Source organism: Microcebus murinus, chromosome 6 (assembly GCF_040939455.1).
Source record: "Microcebus murinus isolate Inina chromosome 6, M.murinus_Inina_mat1.0, whole genome shotgun sequence".
Taxonomy (NCBI): domain Eukaryota; kingdom Metazoa; phylum Chordata; class Mammalia; order Primates; family Cheirogaleidae; genus Microcebus; species Microcebus murinus.
In genome coordinates this window covers 21,844,727-21,862,313 of record NC_134109.1, presented here as the reverse complement: position 1 = coordinate 21,862,313, position 17,587 = coordinate 21,844,727, and the positions used below count along the sequence as shown (strand labels likewise).

Genomic DNA, 17,587 nt, shown 5'->3' with positions numbered 1-17,587 from the left:
AAGCATTCTGCATTTCTCAAATATAATTTAATAAAAAGATAGAAGAATCACTGAACCAATAAAATTTAAATTATCTTTTAACTATCCATAATAAAACTCAAAAATGAAAGCAAATGTTAATTCTATGTCTAATATACTACTACTGTGATATTTCAAACTTAAATGCCTAAAATTTATGAACATTTTATATAAGAGCAACAAGAACATATTTTAAGACAAAATGACATATAACATCCAAAAGGTTAAACTCTACTAATCTTTACTGTGATTATAACCAATCCAGTCACCCACCTACATATGAAATAAAACTTTTTATAGATAAAAGAGTTCTCACCACTTCTTTTTTCTGGGCTTCATTAAGTTTTTCAGTCAATTCTTCCAAAGCCCTTTTTGTTTCAGCATCCGACCTAGGCAAACGAAGAAAAAGATTTTAAGTTGGATATTTGAGAAAATATACAGAATTAGTGAAATTACAACAAGGAATTTACAATTTATTCCTTAACACTCTACTGCAGTGGTTCTCAAACGTTAGTAAACATATGAAGCACTTGCAGGACTTGTTAAAACACAGACTGTGGACTCTACCCCCAAAATTTCTGAATCAGCAATTTGAGATAGGGCCCAAGAATGTGCATTTCTACAAATTCCTAGGTGATGCTGCAAGTCTGGGCACCAAACTTTGAAAACCACAGCTACACTGGAATATCAGCCTCAGTAAATAAACATGCTACAGTATCTCTCATTTTTAATAAAGAAGAAAGGAAAAGAAGTAGGGAGGAAGAGAACAAAACTCTTGATTTCACACCTTTTCTTCTAGCAATTTGTAATTAAATTACATCAGTGTGCTGTGTAAATTCTATCCTCACTAACTTATCTCCCTCCCATTACCTTTTTCCCCATGAAATTTATAACATACATGATAAAAAAAAAATCAGTACAGAAAGACTTATAAAACAAAACAAACAAAAAAAAGCCTTTCTGTCTCACACTTTCTTGCCTCTGGCTCCATTTCCCTCTAGCAACCAAGCACAACCATTTCCATTCTTAATTTTTTTACTGGTTACTTTAGTCATTTTCAGCTCCAGACATTTTTGATTGACTCCTGTTTTCAAACACTTAGCTCACTCTCCAATTTCCAATTAATTTATTATTTTCAGTTCTTCTAGAGTCACCTGTGTAATTTTACATAATATATTTATACATCTTATGAATTATTCCATCATAGTCAAATTAATGCTTTCTTGCTCATATTCTATCATCTCACATTTTAGTTGGCTTCACATTTGGATCACAACATTCAAATGCTTTTGGTTTTTCTAGGATTTCTCATTGTCATTTGGCCTTCTATTGGCCTTATGTATCACATCCATTGATATTTTCCTCCCACTTCTTACTAAATCATCTATGAGTAATCTACTCCATTCTTGTTGACTACGTTCTTCACAAAGGTTACTGACTTTTCTGCTTTAGAGTGAATACTTCCTGGGCCTGCTACGTGGCTGCCATTCTGGAGTCACTTTCAGTAGATCCCTAGGTTAGTTTTGCTATTTCTTAAAATAAGTATCTTTCTCTTTCTGGGTTATAATCTTATTTTACTTGTATGTCCTTAGAAAATTTCCTCAAAAAGAAGTTACCTTAAAAAGGTAAATTTTCTAAAATGCTACATCTCTGAAAATGCCTTTATTTTTACCTCTTTCTTAGCTTTTATGGTTCCATGCTCTCCTGGACTTCCCACATCTCACTAGCTGTTCCTTCTTAGGCCAGTTCTCCTCATATAAGACTCCTAAATACTGAAACTCCATGCCACTCGGCCCTGTCCTTGATGCTCTCCCTATAATTTTTCTCTTGATATTATCCATCCCATAGCTCCAAATGCCACTTTTACATGCTAACCAGTCTTAAATTTATACCTCTAACATAGACTTCTCCTTTGAGCTCCAGCGTAATAAATATCTAGCTGCATATTTTACATTACCATTTGGATATTTCACAGGCATCTCAGACCTAATATATCCAATGCTGAATTCTTAATTTCTACCCTTCACCTACACCAACCAGTCTTCCATATCTCAGGAAGTAGGACTATCATCTACCCAGTTACTCAAATCAAAAATCTTAGAGCCATCCTTGGTTTATTCTCCCTCACCCCCCATATCCAATCCATTACCAAATCACATCTCTTTGATTTCCAACATAATCTTGAAACACACCTCTGTCCATCACTCTCTTGCCATAATTCTTGTCAAACTATCATCAACCCTCATATGCTAAGAGAACAGACTTCTAACTCACACTCCTTAAATCAATTCTTCATATGTCATCCAAAGTAGGTGAGTTCTGAATTAAAATTCATTTAATTAATTTAATTAAAATTCATTTAATCATTTCCAAAAGCTCCCTTTCCAGTCTACTTTTTTTAGTCAATGTCCTTTTGCAACAGATGTCAATAAATATGAAAAATCAGTAATTAAATGAAAATACCAATCTTTCTGAATAAAATAAAAAGTTAAACCTTTTAACTCCTACCAGGTATTTTTATGAACATGAATTAAGAATCTATGATACAAGTAAAGCAGAACTGGATCCTAAAATTTTACTTATCCACAAAGTTAAGCCACCTCATTTCATAAGAAACTTGATTCTTCTTTTGGATTAAATAAAGTTTCTCTGCCTCAAGAATGCCTCTGACTCATAAAGACCAGATGGTACTGGCCTATAGATCAGAAGAGTCCCAGTTCGACACTGCACATTCAAATGACCATTTAAACTAATCAACTAAATCATCCCTGCAATTTCCCCTGTATCTTCTTACAGGACAACTATTTCCTGAAACTCATGTTCCCAGTGTTTGGTTTATACTTTCCCTTGAAATACAAAAAAGCTACATAATAAAACCATTCCCAAGAACACAAATCTAAAATGTTAATGCTATTTTGTTAGATTTATCAACTTATCAAAAAAAATCTAAGTGTTAAATTAATTTAGTCTTACCAATTTAAAAGATTAAAAGTATAGCTCAATAATACTGCTCACAATTCAGGAATTTAAATGCTTTATTCATATCAACAACATGTGAAAATGATTTTGAATCACAGTATACTGTAAGTGGTAAAGAGCAGAGATTTTGAAGACTTACAGACTAGATTTAAATTCTGACTCCACTACATCCTTCCTGTTTCATCTTTGGCAAGCTGAGTTATTTCCTCTCTCTGTGCCCACTTCCTCAACCATAAAATGGAGAAAATAATAATGACTACCTCATAGGGTTGTTGCAAGAATTAAATCTTTCTAGCATAAAATAAGTACTCAATTATTAGCTAATAGTACCAGTGATAACAGTAGCAGAGTCTTTTATCCTTACTGCTAAATTTCTTGCCTGCCTCTTCTAAAAGGAGGAAAGTTAAGCAGACTATATTTGATATCCACAGCTTTAATATTTATAATTTTGACTCTTTTTGTTGCAGAAACACAAAACTGGAGTGCAGTGTGACTTAGGTAGCTGGAACATAGTAAACAAATTTCAATTTCAGTTTTCTCATTCCCTAATCTTCACTATACATAGATTATAACTCTTAATAAAAATATAAAATATATTTTATATATTATATTTTATATATATTATTATATATTTATATTATAATATATATTATTATATTATAATATATAATATATTATATTTATATGTTTAATATTTATTATTATAATATATATTATATTTATATGTTTAATATATATTTAATATTTAATAATATATTTAATGTTTATATATTTAAATATATAATATAAATTTATAAATATAATATATTATATATTTAATATTTAATAATATATATTTTATATATTATATAATATATTATAATATATAGTATACATAATATTATGTACTATATATTATATAATATTTTATATATTAAAACAAAGATATAAAAATCTTTGTTTTTTAGAAAAATATGGCCTCCAAAAGAAAGCCTCCTGCCACTGACAATGATGAAAATAAAAAGACAGTGAAGAAGTTTTAAATTAAATGATAGCTCTTGGGGACTTTCCAGAATTGACAAAATTGCAAAGACTGGGCAGATGTTAACCACTGACTTTTGAAGATTTCAACTAAAAGCGAAAGTATCAGATTTCACAATGGCTCGTGTCCATTAACAAATTCCACATTACACTTCTTTTTCTGCAATGCCAAGGATCAGTCTCTGACTCGCTCTCTCTAATGTGTTCATAAAGCTATCTCTTTGCTAAGCTCTTACAATGTGTCGCTCCATAATGTCAACATTCCATTGTATTAAGGTAAAGTGGTTTTAGAAATATGAATTTTTCTAACACTGAGTCATGATATAGTCTAAATTCAAAGGCCTCTGAAGTAGTCTATTAATAAATTTGAAGATACTAGTAAAAACACTACACTGTTTTTTTTTTTTTGAGACAGAGTCTAGCTTTCTTGCCTAGGCTAGAGTGAGTGCCGTGGCGTCAGCCTAGCTCACAGCAACCTCAAACTCCTGGGCTCAAGCCATCCTCCTGCCTCAGCCTCCCAAGTAGCTGGGACTACAGGCATAAGCCACCATGCCCGGCTGATTTTTATATATATATATATATTAGTTGGCCAATTAATTTCTTTCTATTTTTATGGTAGAGACGGGGTCTCGCTCAGGCTGGTTTTGAACTCCTGACCTTGAGCAATCCACCCGCCTCGGCCTCCCAGAGTGCTAGGATTACAAGCGTGAGCCACCGCGCCCGGCCTCACTACACTGTTTTTTAAATCCATGTAAACACGTCAATTACAGAAGCCAATTTATCCTCCTAATAATTTATGCCTCCCCTGAAAACCATATTCTGCTTTTACCGGCTTCTTCTGGAAAATTCCCTGTTGAAATCATCTCCAAGGCGAATTTGTTCACTGCTGAGGTCTCGGAGGGACTGATGAAAAGCATGAAGCTAGCAAAGACAAAACAGAGTTATCCATTTAGAGTTCTACTGAATTCTTCCAGTAAGATTTACTGAAGGTAAGAATAAGATCTTGTTCTTTGCAATAATGACCAAATTCTATAATCTTACTAAGAAAGGATAAAATAAATACCTATACTGAAAGAAAGAAAATATTTTTTCAAAGGGAAGCAATTTTTAAAAAGCAATATATAACATTAACCATCACCTTCTCTATAGTGCAGCAATTCTACTCCTTGTACATACTCTAGAGAAGTCTGCAAACTTTTTCTGTAAAGGGTGCAGTAGCAAATATTTCAGGCTTGCAAGCTGTATCATCTCCATCACAATTACTCAATTTTAACACTGTAGTGCAAAAGTAGCTATCAACAAATAAGCATGGCTGAGTTACAACAAAACTTTATTCTATCCGCCTAAATGCCTGAGTTTCCCAAGCCTTGCTATAGAAAAATTCTTGCCCATCTACACTAGGAACCCTGTATAAGAAAGTATGAAGCAGCATTATTTATAAAGAGAACACAAGAAACAAACCAAAAGGACAGCAGGAGTAGAAGGGCAATAAACAAACTGCAGTATATTCCTCCAGTGGAATACCATAAGCATTCAAATTAAATGATGAAAGCTACCCACACAGTAGTTAGGTTGAATGTCAAAAACATAACATTAAATAAGCAAACGACAAAAGATTATAGTAGTATTCCATTTATACAAAGTGTGAAGGCAGGCAACACCAAACAAGATGTAGGTAGTAAATATATATATTTTTTTAAAAAGCAAAATAATGATAAAAATAAAATTCAGGATAGTGGATACCCTTTGGGGAAAGAAGGTACCTAAAAGAGGCTTGGGGGTATGACAGTGCTTTATTTCTTGGCCTGGGTGGTGGTTCCATGGTGTTTATTTTCATTATTGTATCTTTAACTATAAATATATATGCTATACATGTATTTGTATGCTATAGTTTATAATAAAAATTTATAAGATTTATAAGTTATACAGACGTGCAGTAACAATGAACTGATTCATTTCAACAAACGTACATTGAGCAACTAATCAGTGCCAGCTACTGGGAAACAAGTGGCTCACAATTTGGTATAGGAGACAGATATGTAAACAAACCACAATTCTTTACTGGGAGCATTAAGAAAGTCCATAGTCAAATAGAGCTAAGGGTCATCTTAAGAAAATAGAACTTAAAATAAGGAAGAACAATAAAAAGAAAGGAGTGGAAGTAGTTTAACGAATGAACAAGCCATCCACTTAGGATGTGCCATCATGATTTCCCAATTTTCCCAACCAGAATCTTAGGACTCATCTTGGCATCTCCTTTTCACTCATTTCTACCTTCCCCACATGGCTACCTATTCTTCAAGACCTTTCAATTTTATCCACTAAATAGTTTTTAATTCTATCCCCATTATCTCCAACTCTATTTTTTCAAATCAAGTGACCAAAAATTCACATCTAGACCACAGCAATATCCTCCTAATTAGTATGGCTACATTGACTCCATTTCCACATTACAGCCAGTGTGATTGATCTTTTAAAAATAATTTTGTCAGTGCCTTACAAGGCTTTGCATGATCTCAGCCCTTTATACTTCTTTAGCCACGTGGACTTCTTTAAATTGTTCATAGGTGCTATCCTCCCTTTTGCCAAGCTATTTGTTCTACCTAGAATGACTCTTACTCAACTTTCAGATCTAAGCTCAAACAACCTTTCTTTAGGAAGACCCTTAACTAGGGCAGGTCCCTCTACCATACACTCCTATAGTCCTATGCTTCTTTCCACTATAGCATGCATCTCAAAGTGCATAATTATGGATATATTTATGTACTTATTTGATTAGTATATTCTATTAATATCTAGCTGCCCCTCTAGATTATAAGCTCAATGATAAGGCAAGGATTTTGCTCTTCATTGTTTGCAGGTATAAGCACTATCCCAACAACAGAGGCACTAACAGAATGAAAGAATAAATGAGTTATGTGAAGGTATTGTTCTCTGCTCTAGGTTTAATCATATAGTCCACACTAGTAAGTTATATCTACCAAAAAATAACATATGCAAGAAAAAGTTTCCACAAGGTATTTTCTAATGTATTTGGTTCTGTTATCACTTAATCTTATGCTATAACAGGCGACAGCTACAGGTATGTATACTGGCACAAGCTTTGCATGCCCAATCCTAAAACTACCAAAGCAAAAAAGCTCAAAGTTAGAAACTTCCCCTAGCCCTTTTCTAATTAATTTAGCTTCCCAAGATAACAAAAGAAAAAATTTCAGCTTGGCAGAGAACTTTAAAGAAGCAAGAAAAGAAATATATCTATAGAACTAATACTTCAGAAATCTTTAGTGAATACATAAGGTATGGAATTCTTACTTAATAGAAAATGGCACCATCAATGATTCAACAATCAAAAAATATTAATGGTGGGAAAATCAATAGGTCAATCACACAAGGACTAACTTGTTCATACTAAACCAAACTTAGCAAAATAGAAAGTAGCTAACTTAGCAGGACTTAGAGAAGAATGAACCACCCAAACAAGAAAGGAAGCAAGAAAACATGTCCAACTCACTTTTAAATATTCTACAAAATATAATCCTCCATAACAAAATTCAAAATAAACATGGTGATGATTCATGCATTGAAAATAAAATAGTTTACTTGGACAATCCTGAAATTCATATAGAACCACAAAAGACTCTAAATATCCAAAACAAACATAAGCAAAAAGAACAAAGCTGGAGGCAGCACACTTTGTGATTTCAAAACACTATAAAGTGATGATAATCAAAACAGTATGGTACTCATATAAAAATAGACACATCAACCAATGGAACCAGACAGAAAACCTAGAAATAAACCCACACATTTATAGTCAACTGATTTCTGACAAAGCTGCCAAGAGCACACAATGGAGAAAGGACAGTTTCTTCAATAAACGGTGTTGAGAAAACTGGGTATCCACATGCAGAAGAAGGAAACTAGACTCCTGTCCTGCCCCATATTAAAACAATCAACTCAAAATGGATTAAAGACTTAAATATAAGACCTAAAACTGTAAAACCACTAGATGAAAAAATAGAGGAAAAGCTCTAAAACATTGGTATGGTCAATGATTATTTGGATATGATTCCAAAAACACAGGCAACAAAAGCAAAAATAGATAAATGGGATTATATAAAATTAAAAAGCTTCTTCACAGCAATGGAAACAATTAATGAAGTGAAGAAACGACCCACAGAATGGGAAAAAATATTTGCAAACCACACATCTGAAAAGGGGTTAATATCAAAAATATATAAGGAACTCCAACAACTCAATAAGAAGAAGATAAATAACCCAATTTAAAAATGGGCAAAGGATCTGAACAGATATTTCTCAAAAACCAACCAACAATCAAATGGTCAATAGGTACATGGAAAAAATGCTCCATATTACCAAACACTAGAGAAATCCAAATGAAAAACACAATTACCTCATACCTGTTAGAATGGTTTTTATCAAAAAGATGAAAAATAAGTGTTAGAGAAGATGCAGAGGAAGGAGAACCCTTGTATACTGTTGGTGGGAATGTAAATTAGTATAGCTATTATGGAAAACTATACAGAGGTTCTTCAAAAACTAGAAATAGAACAACCAAATGACCTAGTAATCCCATTTCTGCATAGATATCCAAGGTTACTAAAATCAATGTCAAAGGGATATCTGTGCTCCCATGTCCACTGCAGCTTCTTTATAACAGTCAAGATATGGAAACAACCTAACTATCCGTCAACGGATGAATGGATAAAGAAAATGTAGTATATATACATAATGGAATTCTTTCAGCCTTTAAAACAGGGAAATCTTGTCATTTGCAACAACACAGATGAATCTACAGGACATTATGCTAAGTGAAATAAGCCAGACACAGAAAGGTTAAATACCACATGATCTCACTTATATGTTTACTCTTTGGAACTCATGGAAGTACAGAGTAGAACAATGGTTATGAGACTGGGTGCAAGGTGGGTGGGACTGGGGAGGAGAAGGGAGAGATTGGGCAGTTGTTAATCAAAGGGCTCAAAGTTTCAGATAGACAGGGGAAAGGGCAGTTGTTGATCAAAGGGTACAAGGTTTCAGATAGACATGAGAAATAGATTTTGAAATTTTTTGCATACCAGGGTGACTAGAGTCAGTAATAATATATTACATATTTCAAAATAACTAAGAGAATAAATTTCACCATAAAAATAAGCAAGGTAACAGTTAAGTTAATTAACTTGTTTACTCATGCCTTGTTTTACACATACATTGACATCACATTTTACCCCAGATATGTATATAGCTATGATTTGGCAATAAAAAAATTCAATAAAATCATTTACTTGGTTAAAAAAAAATCAGTCCAAAGTTTCTGATGATCAAATTATTGGTTAAAATACAGCTTTAAAGTTCAGGTATTACTCATTTATATAGAAAGGTAAGGAAATGCTACATACATATTACAGAATGGTACAAAGTACCTGGACCGTATCAGCAGGCTCCCGAACAAATTGGATACCAGATCTGGATCTGATTCGTTTAACACACTGTGGATCCCCATAGTCCTTGAGAGGTGAGGTAGGTGGAAAACGATGGCTGTCTTTACAATTCAAAGAAATGGAGGGGATTAAAACACTGCATGAGAAGAAACAATCTAAAATTTTACTCTGTACATACACCCCAGATATGGATATAAAACAGACCAAAACTATTTCCCCAGTATCTTCCTGTGGCCATAAAGTTCCACAGAGCTGACACCAATCTTGCTCTTAGAGCAGATAAAATAATCTGAAAATAGAACATGTCAAAAGTTCCAATTTGCTATACTTTCCAAAGAAGTAACATATTTTCACATACAAAAGTAATAAATTGCTAAAAAAAAAAAAAATTTCAATTCTCCAATACAATGTTAATAAAACAGAATGTTTCAAATAAACTAAAATCTGAACAGTATATAAAAATCAATAAAAACCCACTACTAAAAAAGAATAGATGATAGTTTCCAATTTTTAATCATCATAATCAACAGCGATATTAACAAAATGAGGTACTGATGTCCAATCTATCTAAATCACTTCCCTTCATTACAAGACATTTCTTTTCTATTCAAACATGAATCCCAGTGATGTAGGAAAATGTAAGTAAGATTAATTAAGGCAAACTATGTGTTATAATCTTTAATCTAGCCATTGACATCTAACTGCACACCAAAACTAAAATTCACCTGGTCTTAACAAGTGTCATAAGATATTTCATAAGACATGTAAAAAACCATTATGCTAGGACAAGACATCTAACCAAGAAAGTATACCACATCGTAAATCTTATTTGTGTGTTTGTTTTGAGTCTTTGGCAGCAAACAATTAAATCCAGTTTTGTCAGGTAAAGCTGCATGTGTCCTACAAAGTATAAGAAAAATAAAACTAATAAAATAACAAAGACCCTTTAGTATATTTCGAAATATGCACCACAAATTTCTTGATAATTTCATGTTCTAACACCAAATCTATATGATGTTATGTATGCATTGTATTTTTCCAAAGATTAACTGCATTCAATATTTACTACAGACATATTTTTAAAACAAAAAAGGGGCCGGGCGCGGTGGCTCACGCCTGTAATCCTAGCTCTTGAGAGGCCGAGGCGGGCGGATTGCTCAAGGTCAGGAGTTCAAAACCAGCCTGAGCAAGAGCGAGACCCCGTCTCTACTATAAATAGAAAGAAATTAATTGGCCAACTGATATATATATAAAAAATTAGCCGGGCATGGTGGCTCATGCCTGTAGTCCCAGCTACTCGGGAGGCTGAGGCAGAAGGATCCCTCGAGCCCAGGAGTTTGAGGTTGCTGTGAGCTAGGCTGACGCCACGGCACTCACTCTAGCCTGGGCAACAAAGCGAGACTCTGTCTCAAAAAAAAAAAAAAAAAAAAAGGGTTTTCCAAACATTTGAAGCATTTACCTGCCACAGAGCCACCATCGAGGTCACTTGTACTCAGACTTGTAACAGAAATACTTCTCCCTCCTGAGTTTCTCAATAAACGTTGACTTCGCAGTTGGTCTATTGATTGTTCCAAGCTTTCTTTTAACTAAAGAATATAATGAAGAGTTATTCTTTTTAAACAATTTCCAAATAAAAACAGATTTTAAAAGCTATATCTGAAATGTCTAGGTTCCAAAAGAAGAATTTATAACAGATAACATTTTGAACTAAGTTATGTTAGGAAATTTTAAAAAAATAGTAAACATAAATATTTTAAGAACCAATGATCTCTCTCACTATCTATTCCATCTTCTATTACCAGAATGTGGAAGAAGTGTCTACTATCCAAGGGCTTACAAAACCAGATTAAAACATCTAATTCATATAGCATCCATGTAAAGAAACATAACAAGGCTAACATATCTGAAAGAGGAGAATGTACAGTATGCGGTTACTTGCACCTAATATCCCTGTGTATTTTTTATCATGTGATATTTTATATGAAAAACTGCAGAGATAATTTAAAGATGACATTATCCTTCAAAAGAGATTTGGTTTTGCTTCCAACAGAAAGTAAATAGCAATCCCAAATCACCCTAATCCAGTTAGGAATTGAGATCATTCAAAGATAGGCTTCTATCCCTATGAAGACTGCTCTATTTTCAGTTATCACTTCTCTTATTTTCAATTCACCATTTCTCCCATTCTATAACCCTTTGGGGTCTACGACTGAAAGCTGGAGGGTTCCTGAACTTCAGTTTTGGTCTCCCCTAGCCTCTTTTTTTTTTTTTTTTTTTTTTGAGACAGAGTCTCGCTTTCTTGCCTAGGCTAGGGTGAGTGCCGTGGCGTCAGCCTAGCTCACAGCAACCTCAAACTCCTGGGCTCAAGCGATCCTGCTGCCTCAGCCTCCCGAGTAGCTGGGACTACAGGCACGAGCCACCATGCCCGGCTGATTTTTATATTATATATATTAGTTGGCCAATTAATTTCTTTCTATTTTTATGGTAGAGACGGGGTCTCGCTCAGGCTGGTTTTGAACTCCTGACCTTGAGCAATCCGCCCGCCTCGGCCTCCCAGAGTGCTAGGATTACAGGCGTGAGCCACCGCGCCCGGCTCCCCTAGCCTCTTGAGTTGATTAATAATCCTAGCCTCTCTGCTTCTAACTCACCTCCTATGGAATCAGCAATCACCTTAAAGGTGGAAAAAAGTCCCAAATATAAGACTCATCCTTCAGGACATTTCCTTTTTTTGCCAGATCCTGAATACAAAATTCTTCACTGCCTTAGTAGTTCTCCAATAGATTCATAATATTATTTTTTATGTATTTTTCACATTTCTAGTTGTTCTTAGTAAGAGAATTGATCCAAAATAATCTTACCTACCAATGCCCAAAGTAGAACTTGTCAGCATCCCTTTTTAAAAATAATTTATTAAAATCTTTTAAAATAGAATTTTTCTTTAATTCTTTTTCACTTTTACTACATATGACCTGAAGAAGCATCCTTTTTGTGGGGGCTTATTTGCTAACAAATCCTAAGCTGTAACTAAAAGTTGATGAATAAAATGAATCTTTACACACACATACATGCTCCCTTCCACCAAAAAAATTTAAAAAGCCAACATACAATATACAGAAAAATATTGCATAACAAGAAAAACAAAACATTACCCCCAAATCAAGGAGGAATAAAAGATGTTTAAAAATCAATCTTTTCAAAAATAAGATAAAAAATTAGATAAACTATTTGTCAACCTCATTTTAAAATTCCAAAAATGAATCTATAAGATCCAGAAAACGAAATGTAAAAGTGGATGAATGAAACATAGACTATTTTAAATTACTCCTACAAGCATCATGGCAAAAATATGTTTCTCACCTAAAATGTCTCATTTTTAGATATAAAACTAAAAATGCAATAGAGTTTAAATCTACATTTAAAGTAGTAATAAGACAACAGACACTGTACAAAATCTAATGATGATGTACAAAACCAATTTGATAACTCATGAAACACAAAAAGTGATAAGATATAAAGTCCTAAAAATTGTTTTAAACTCTTTAGGATTATAACTCCTAATTAGGTATAAAGCCAAGCCAGACAAAGTTAAATAAAAACAATATTAATAAAACTCAATTTAACATTAATTTTCAATTTAACATTAATTTTCTTGTTATGCAATATTTTTCTGTATATTGCTGAAACTAAATTAATCTCAACCCAAGAGTGTGGTACTAACTACAATGGTACAAATTCTTTCAAGTCTACTATAACTACACCTCACCACATACCAAGTGATGATTCCATTTTCCCCTATCTAAAATCTGCAAAATGAACATCACAGAAAATGCTATAACATATTTTCACCTCAACTTAACATAAATGTATCATTTATAGATTAGGTCTATTCTTTTACCTATGCTCTTTTAATATTAGACTAAAACAATTGAAGCATTACTACTATGCGCTGGTATGAATACAAATAAAATTTGAGCACTTAAATTGAATGACAATATTCCCACTGTCAGCTATTTCTTTTATAACTCCACATATAATTCCTCTGTGATTTTAATTTCACATCCAGCACTATTACTTTTTTCTTTCTTTTTTTTTTTTTTTTTTTTTTTTTTGCTGCACTTTCATCTTTTTTGGCTAATTCTCTTTTTTCATTATTGATTTTTATAAAATAACATGTGGGTTTATTATTGGGGAACAAAAAAATGTAACAGCCATGTTTCACTGTGACCAATCACTAAAAGACTGCATATGAAGTAATCTGTTAATTATATAGTAATGGGTGTCAATAAGTAGCAGCAAAGTTTATATTTTATGTAGTTACTCTTAGTTAACATACTGTGGTTACTAAAATGTAACTGCATTGTTTGGGGACCAGTGTTATTTGAGTAAACTGGAGTAATGAAATTCATGCACATCAGAACCATACAAGGACTGTGTGTATTTACTTTTGAGAGTCTTCAAATGGCTGCTCCAAGATTCAGTAGAGCTTTTACAGCCCTATTCAGTGGAAGAATATACTAACTCTATTTTATCTGGAATCAAAACTCTGTTTTGTTTTTGTTTTATTTTCCAGCATCATTGATGTATAATTGACAAATGTGGGAGGGAGGTAAAATTAAAAAAAAATACTAACTTTCCAAAGTTCATAATAGCAAGCTTCTTGAACTCTAAGAAGCTAAGATTTCCAAGCAATCATAAATATCTAGGAAACTAGGAACTAACTCCACAAACAGTATAAGGAATGCCTATGAAATAAATCATTTAATAAAATTGGGCTTTAATAACACAAGATAGGAAATGGAAAGGAACCACATGTATAAACTTCCTCTGTCAATATACAGCATCAGTAATAAACAGTTACTAACAAACACACATTCATATTCTCAGCAAAACTAATGCCATCCTTAACTAAGTTTGTTTAGGGAGAGGAAAAAAAAATTACACTGGTCATTAGGAAATTCATAGACGATGTCTACCATTATTTTCACAAAGAGATTGTAATAGAAATAAATTAGTAACAGTGGCTACAAAAAACTCACCAAACTTGCTTCCACACAAAAGAAAAACACACCTTAAGAAACAAAAAAGTAATAACCTTGGAAAAATTCTAAATGCTGCAATTTAAAGTATAGCTTGAATTTTGTAAACCATTTAGAGATTTCATTTCATTTCTTGAAACATTTTTTTTTTTTTTTGAGACAGAGTCTCACTTTGTTGCCCAGGCTAGAGTGCCATGGCATCAGCCTGGCTCACAGCCACTTCAAACTCCTGGGCTCAAGTGATCTTCCTGCCTCAGCTTCCTGAGTAGTTGGGACTATAGGCATGAGCCACCATGCCCGGCTAATTTTATATATATATATATATATACATATTTTTTTTAGTTGTCCATCTAATTTCTATTTTTTTAGTAGAGACAGGGATCTCGCTCTTGCTCAGGCTGGTCTCGAACTCATGAGCTCAACTGATCCTCCTGCCTCAGCCTCCCAGAGTGTTAGGATTACAGGTGTAAGCCGTCGTGCTCGGCCATCTTGAAACATTTTTATTACAAATTGTCTTTTATTTTCATACTAAGAAAATATATCCCCTCATACAACATAGATTATACAGAAAGGAATGCTAATTTGATCATGTATAAATAACTGCATTCACCTGGCCGCATGCATGAGCATAAACTAGAAACATCTAAATATTTTGGTTTACTGTTCAGTTTTGTTTTTACCTGACACTAAAGGATCAGTATTTAGCAAACATTCACAATGTACCTAGCTAGCACTGGTGACCATGGAGACAGTTTGTGTTGAAAGTTTTAATATATCTATAATGTTGACATAAAAAAAAACTTAAGTACTTCCATTTATAAATGTTAAGGGTCAGACTGGCAAAATATAGGACAAAACTGGAGGTAGAAAAGAGGTCATCTGAAAAAGTTTGTCCAGGAAAATAATGTCATCCTTAGGGGCAAGCTGATTAAGTACATTATGCTTGGGTTTCCTTCACTACCTGTTTCTCTACAGAATGTCAAGGTTGATCTGGCAACAGATTATGAAATAGAATGATTGGCTATAAAGTTAATTTCATCAGCACTATTTTGGTTCCTCACAATATATTCATCTTTTTCTAGTAAGAGGAGGAAAGGAAGAAAAGAAAAACTTTTATAAAATCAAATAAGAGTACAAATTTATCGTTTGCATACCTTTCTGATCCCACAATCCACTGCTGAAAGTTATTTTTTAAATGGTACCAAATGATCACTAGTTCCCACTGCTGTGCCTAACCTCTCTCCCTATGCTGGCTTATAGAAATATAAGCCGATAATAATATTCCTGAAATTTAGAAATTCCATTTCAAATAACATGCTTTTATTTATGTAGCTCTTTTATTTTTAAATGAAATTCCATATATCCAAAGCCTATACTATTCATATATAACATATACTCTAAACATAATTTTAAAAGACATGTTCAAACATTTCCACATAATATTTTAAATGTCAATAAATGAGCGCTCATGGAATGTGGAAAGAGCCCTTCATAGCAGTATAGTATTATTTTTTAGGTGGACAGATACTATACTGACAAACATAAGAGGGGGGAAATCATTATTATTCATGTTATCTAATTTAGCATATACTTAAAAATCAAAATAATTAGATACTTCTATCTTTGTGAATGTTGTGATATATTATGTTATTTATAGCCATGGTGATACCCACATGCAACCTGTAGTTAGGCCCAATGAACTGAAATAAAACTCAATCTCAGAAATGTTTAGTAACTTGCCCAAAGTCACTGAAGTAGTTTCTAGAAGAAAAATCAGAATTCAATTTCAATTCTGACTCCAAAGTCTACATTTTCCCACTAGCCTCAAAACAAAATTCTGTAAAAATTATATTCCTGTCCAATAGTTCTGAGAGAGACTTAGGAATAAAATTTTAAACAAGAGACTCTAACAAACTAATTCTCAAGATTTGAAATATATTTACAAAAAGAAGTTCTTAACAGAATGCAACTGTTTGATTAAAATTTCTTACCCATAGACTCTTACTACTTAACATTAAAGGTATTGAAAGATTATGAACAGTTTTTACCTTTGGGACAATCAATTAGTGACACTCAGCTAGGGAGAAAGGAGTAAACACCTTCAACTTTGGGATATTTCAAGTGGCTGTCTGGCTTTAAACCATTAACATTATCCTTTTGGGTTGTCACTACATAGATTTGACAACTGAAACCCATTAAATACAAGAGAAAACAAAACCTGGACTTTATAATTTAACATTCAATATTCTTTCAAAGTTCTCGTACCAGATGGTAAGAGCCTATTACTTTCAAAGGGAAATTTTAACTAAAGTACTTAATTAGAAAAAAAAAATTACCCATTAATGCAAGTCTGTAAAGTCTGTTGTGATATTACTCTATTTTATCCAATCTTCACCTTAAAAATGAACTTAATCAATCTGCTGATTTGAATCAAGAGAACTGTATTTTTCTTTTATAACCAATATTAACAACTTCAGCCTCATCAGCTGCAGCCCAATTTCCCCTGCAGAAAGTATTAATTTTTTATATTGAATATTCTTTCTTGAGGGAATTCATTTTCATAGCATCAGCACAAGGACAGACCCTGTTCTCTCATGAATAGAAACACAGTTCTAGAAATATCTAAACACAAAGCTAATCAATTCCTCTATATAACACAGGAGTATAATTTGTTGCAAATCTTCACAGGTTTTAAAATAAAACCTCCTTCATATGTCCTCTTTGGCCCCAATGTTCTCAGACCACCCAAGAAATTCACAAGATGAGAAATAACACAGGATGACACTTCTTTAAGGTCATGAAGTTCATTGAGGCCAAAGACCGGAAGTCATACAATCCAACTAAATATATGAGTCATTGGCTATGAGAAAGGATAGGGAAAAAAATCAATAATTGTTACTTAGGAAAAAGGTGAAAATCAATGCTAGTGTAGCAACTCACAGAATTCACATTGCCTGAGTGGCAACTAGAACTGCCAACTTTAACAATGCTTCAATGCCAATCCTAGCTTAGCACTAGATTTCTTCCTAATTCTGTTTCTGCATTTCTTCCATCCAACTCTCACTCTAGACA

At 33.2% G+C, this 17,587-nt stretch overlaps 1 protein-coding gene across 5 annotated transcripts in view; it reads right to left on the bottom strand.

Annotated features, from left to right (window-relative positions):
* The window catches only part of CEP128 (centrosomal protein 128), a 362,607-nt gene that overhangs the window by 317,272 nt on the left and 27,748 nt on the right, over positions 1 to 17,587 (bottom strand). For all 5 annotated transcript variants that reach the window (XM_020285697.2, XM_076003809.1, XM_076003811.1 and 2 more), the window contains 4 exons: positions 10,939 to 11,065; positions 9,462 to 9,580; positions 4,847 to 4,938; positions 335 to 407 (listed from right to left, as the gene is read on the bottom strand). In XM_020285697.2, coding sequence (XP_020141286.2) covers positions 335 to 407; positions 4,847 to 4,938; positions 9,462 to 9,580; positions 10,939 to 11,065 — 411 coding nt within the window. The remainder of the gene's footprint in view (positions 1 to 334; positions 408 to 4,846; positions 4,939 to 9,461; positions 9,581 to 10,938; positions 11,066 to 17,587) is intronic.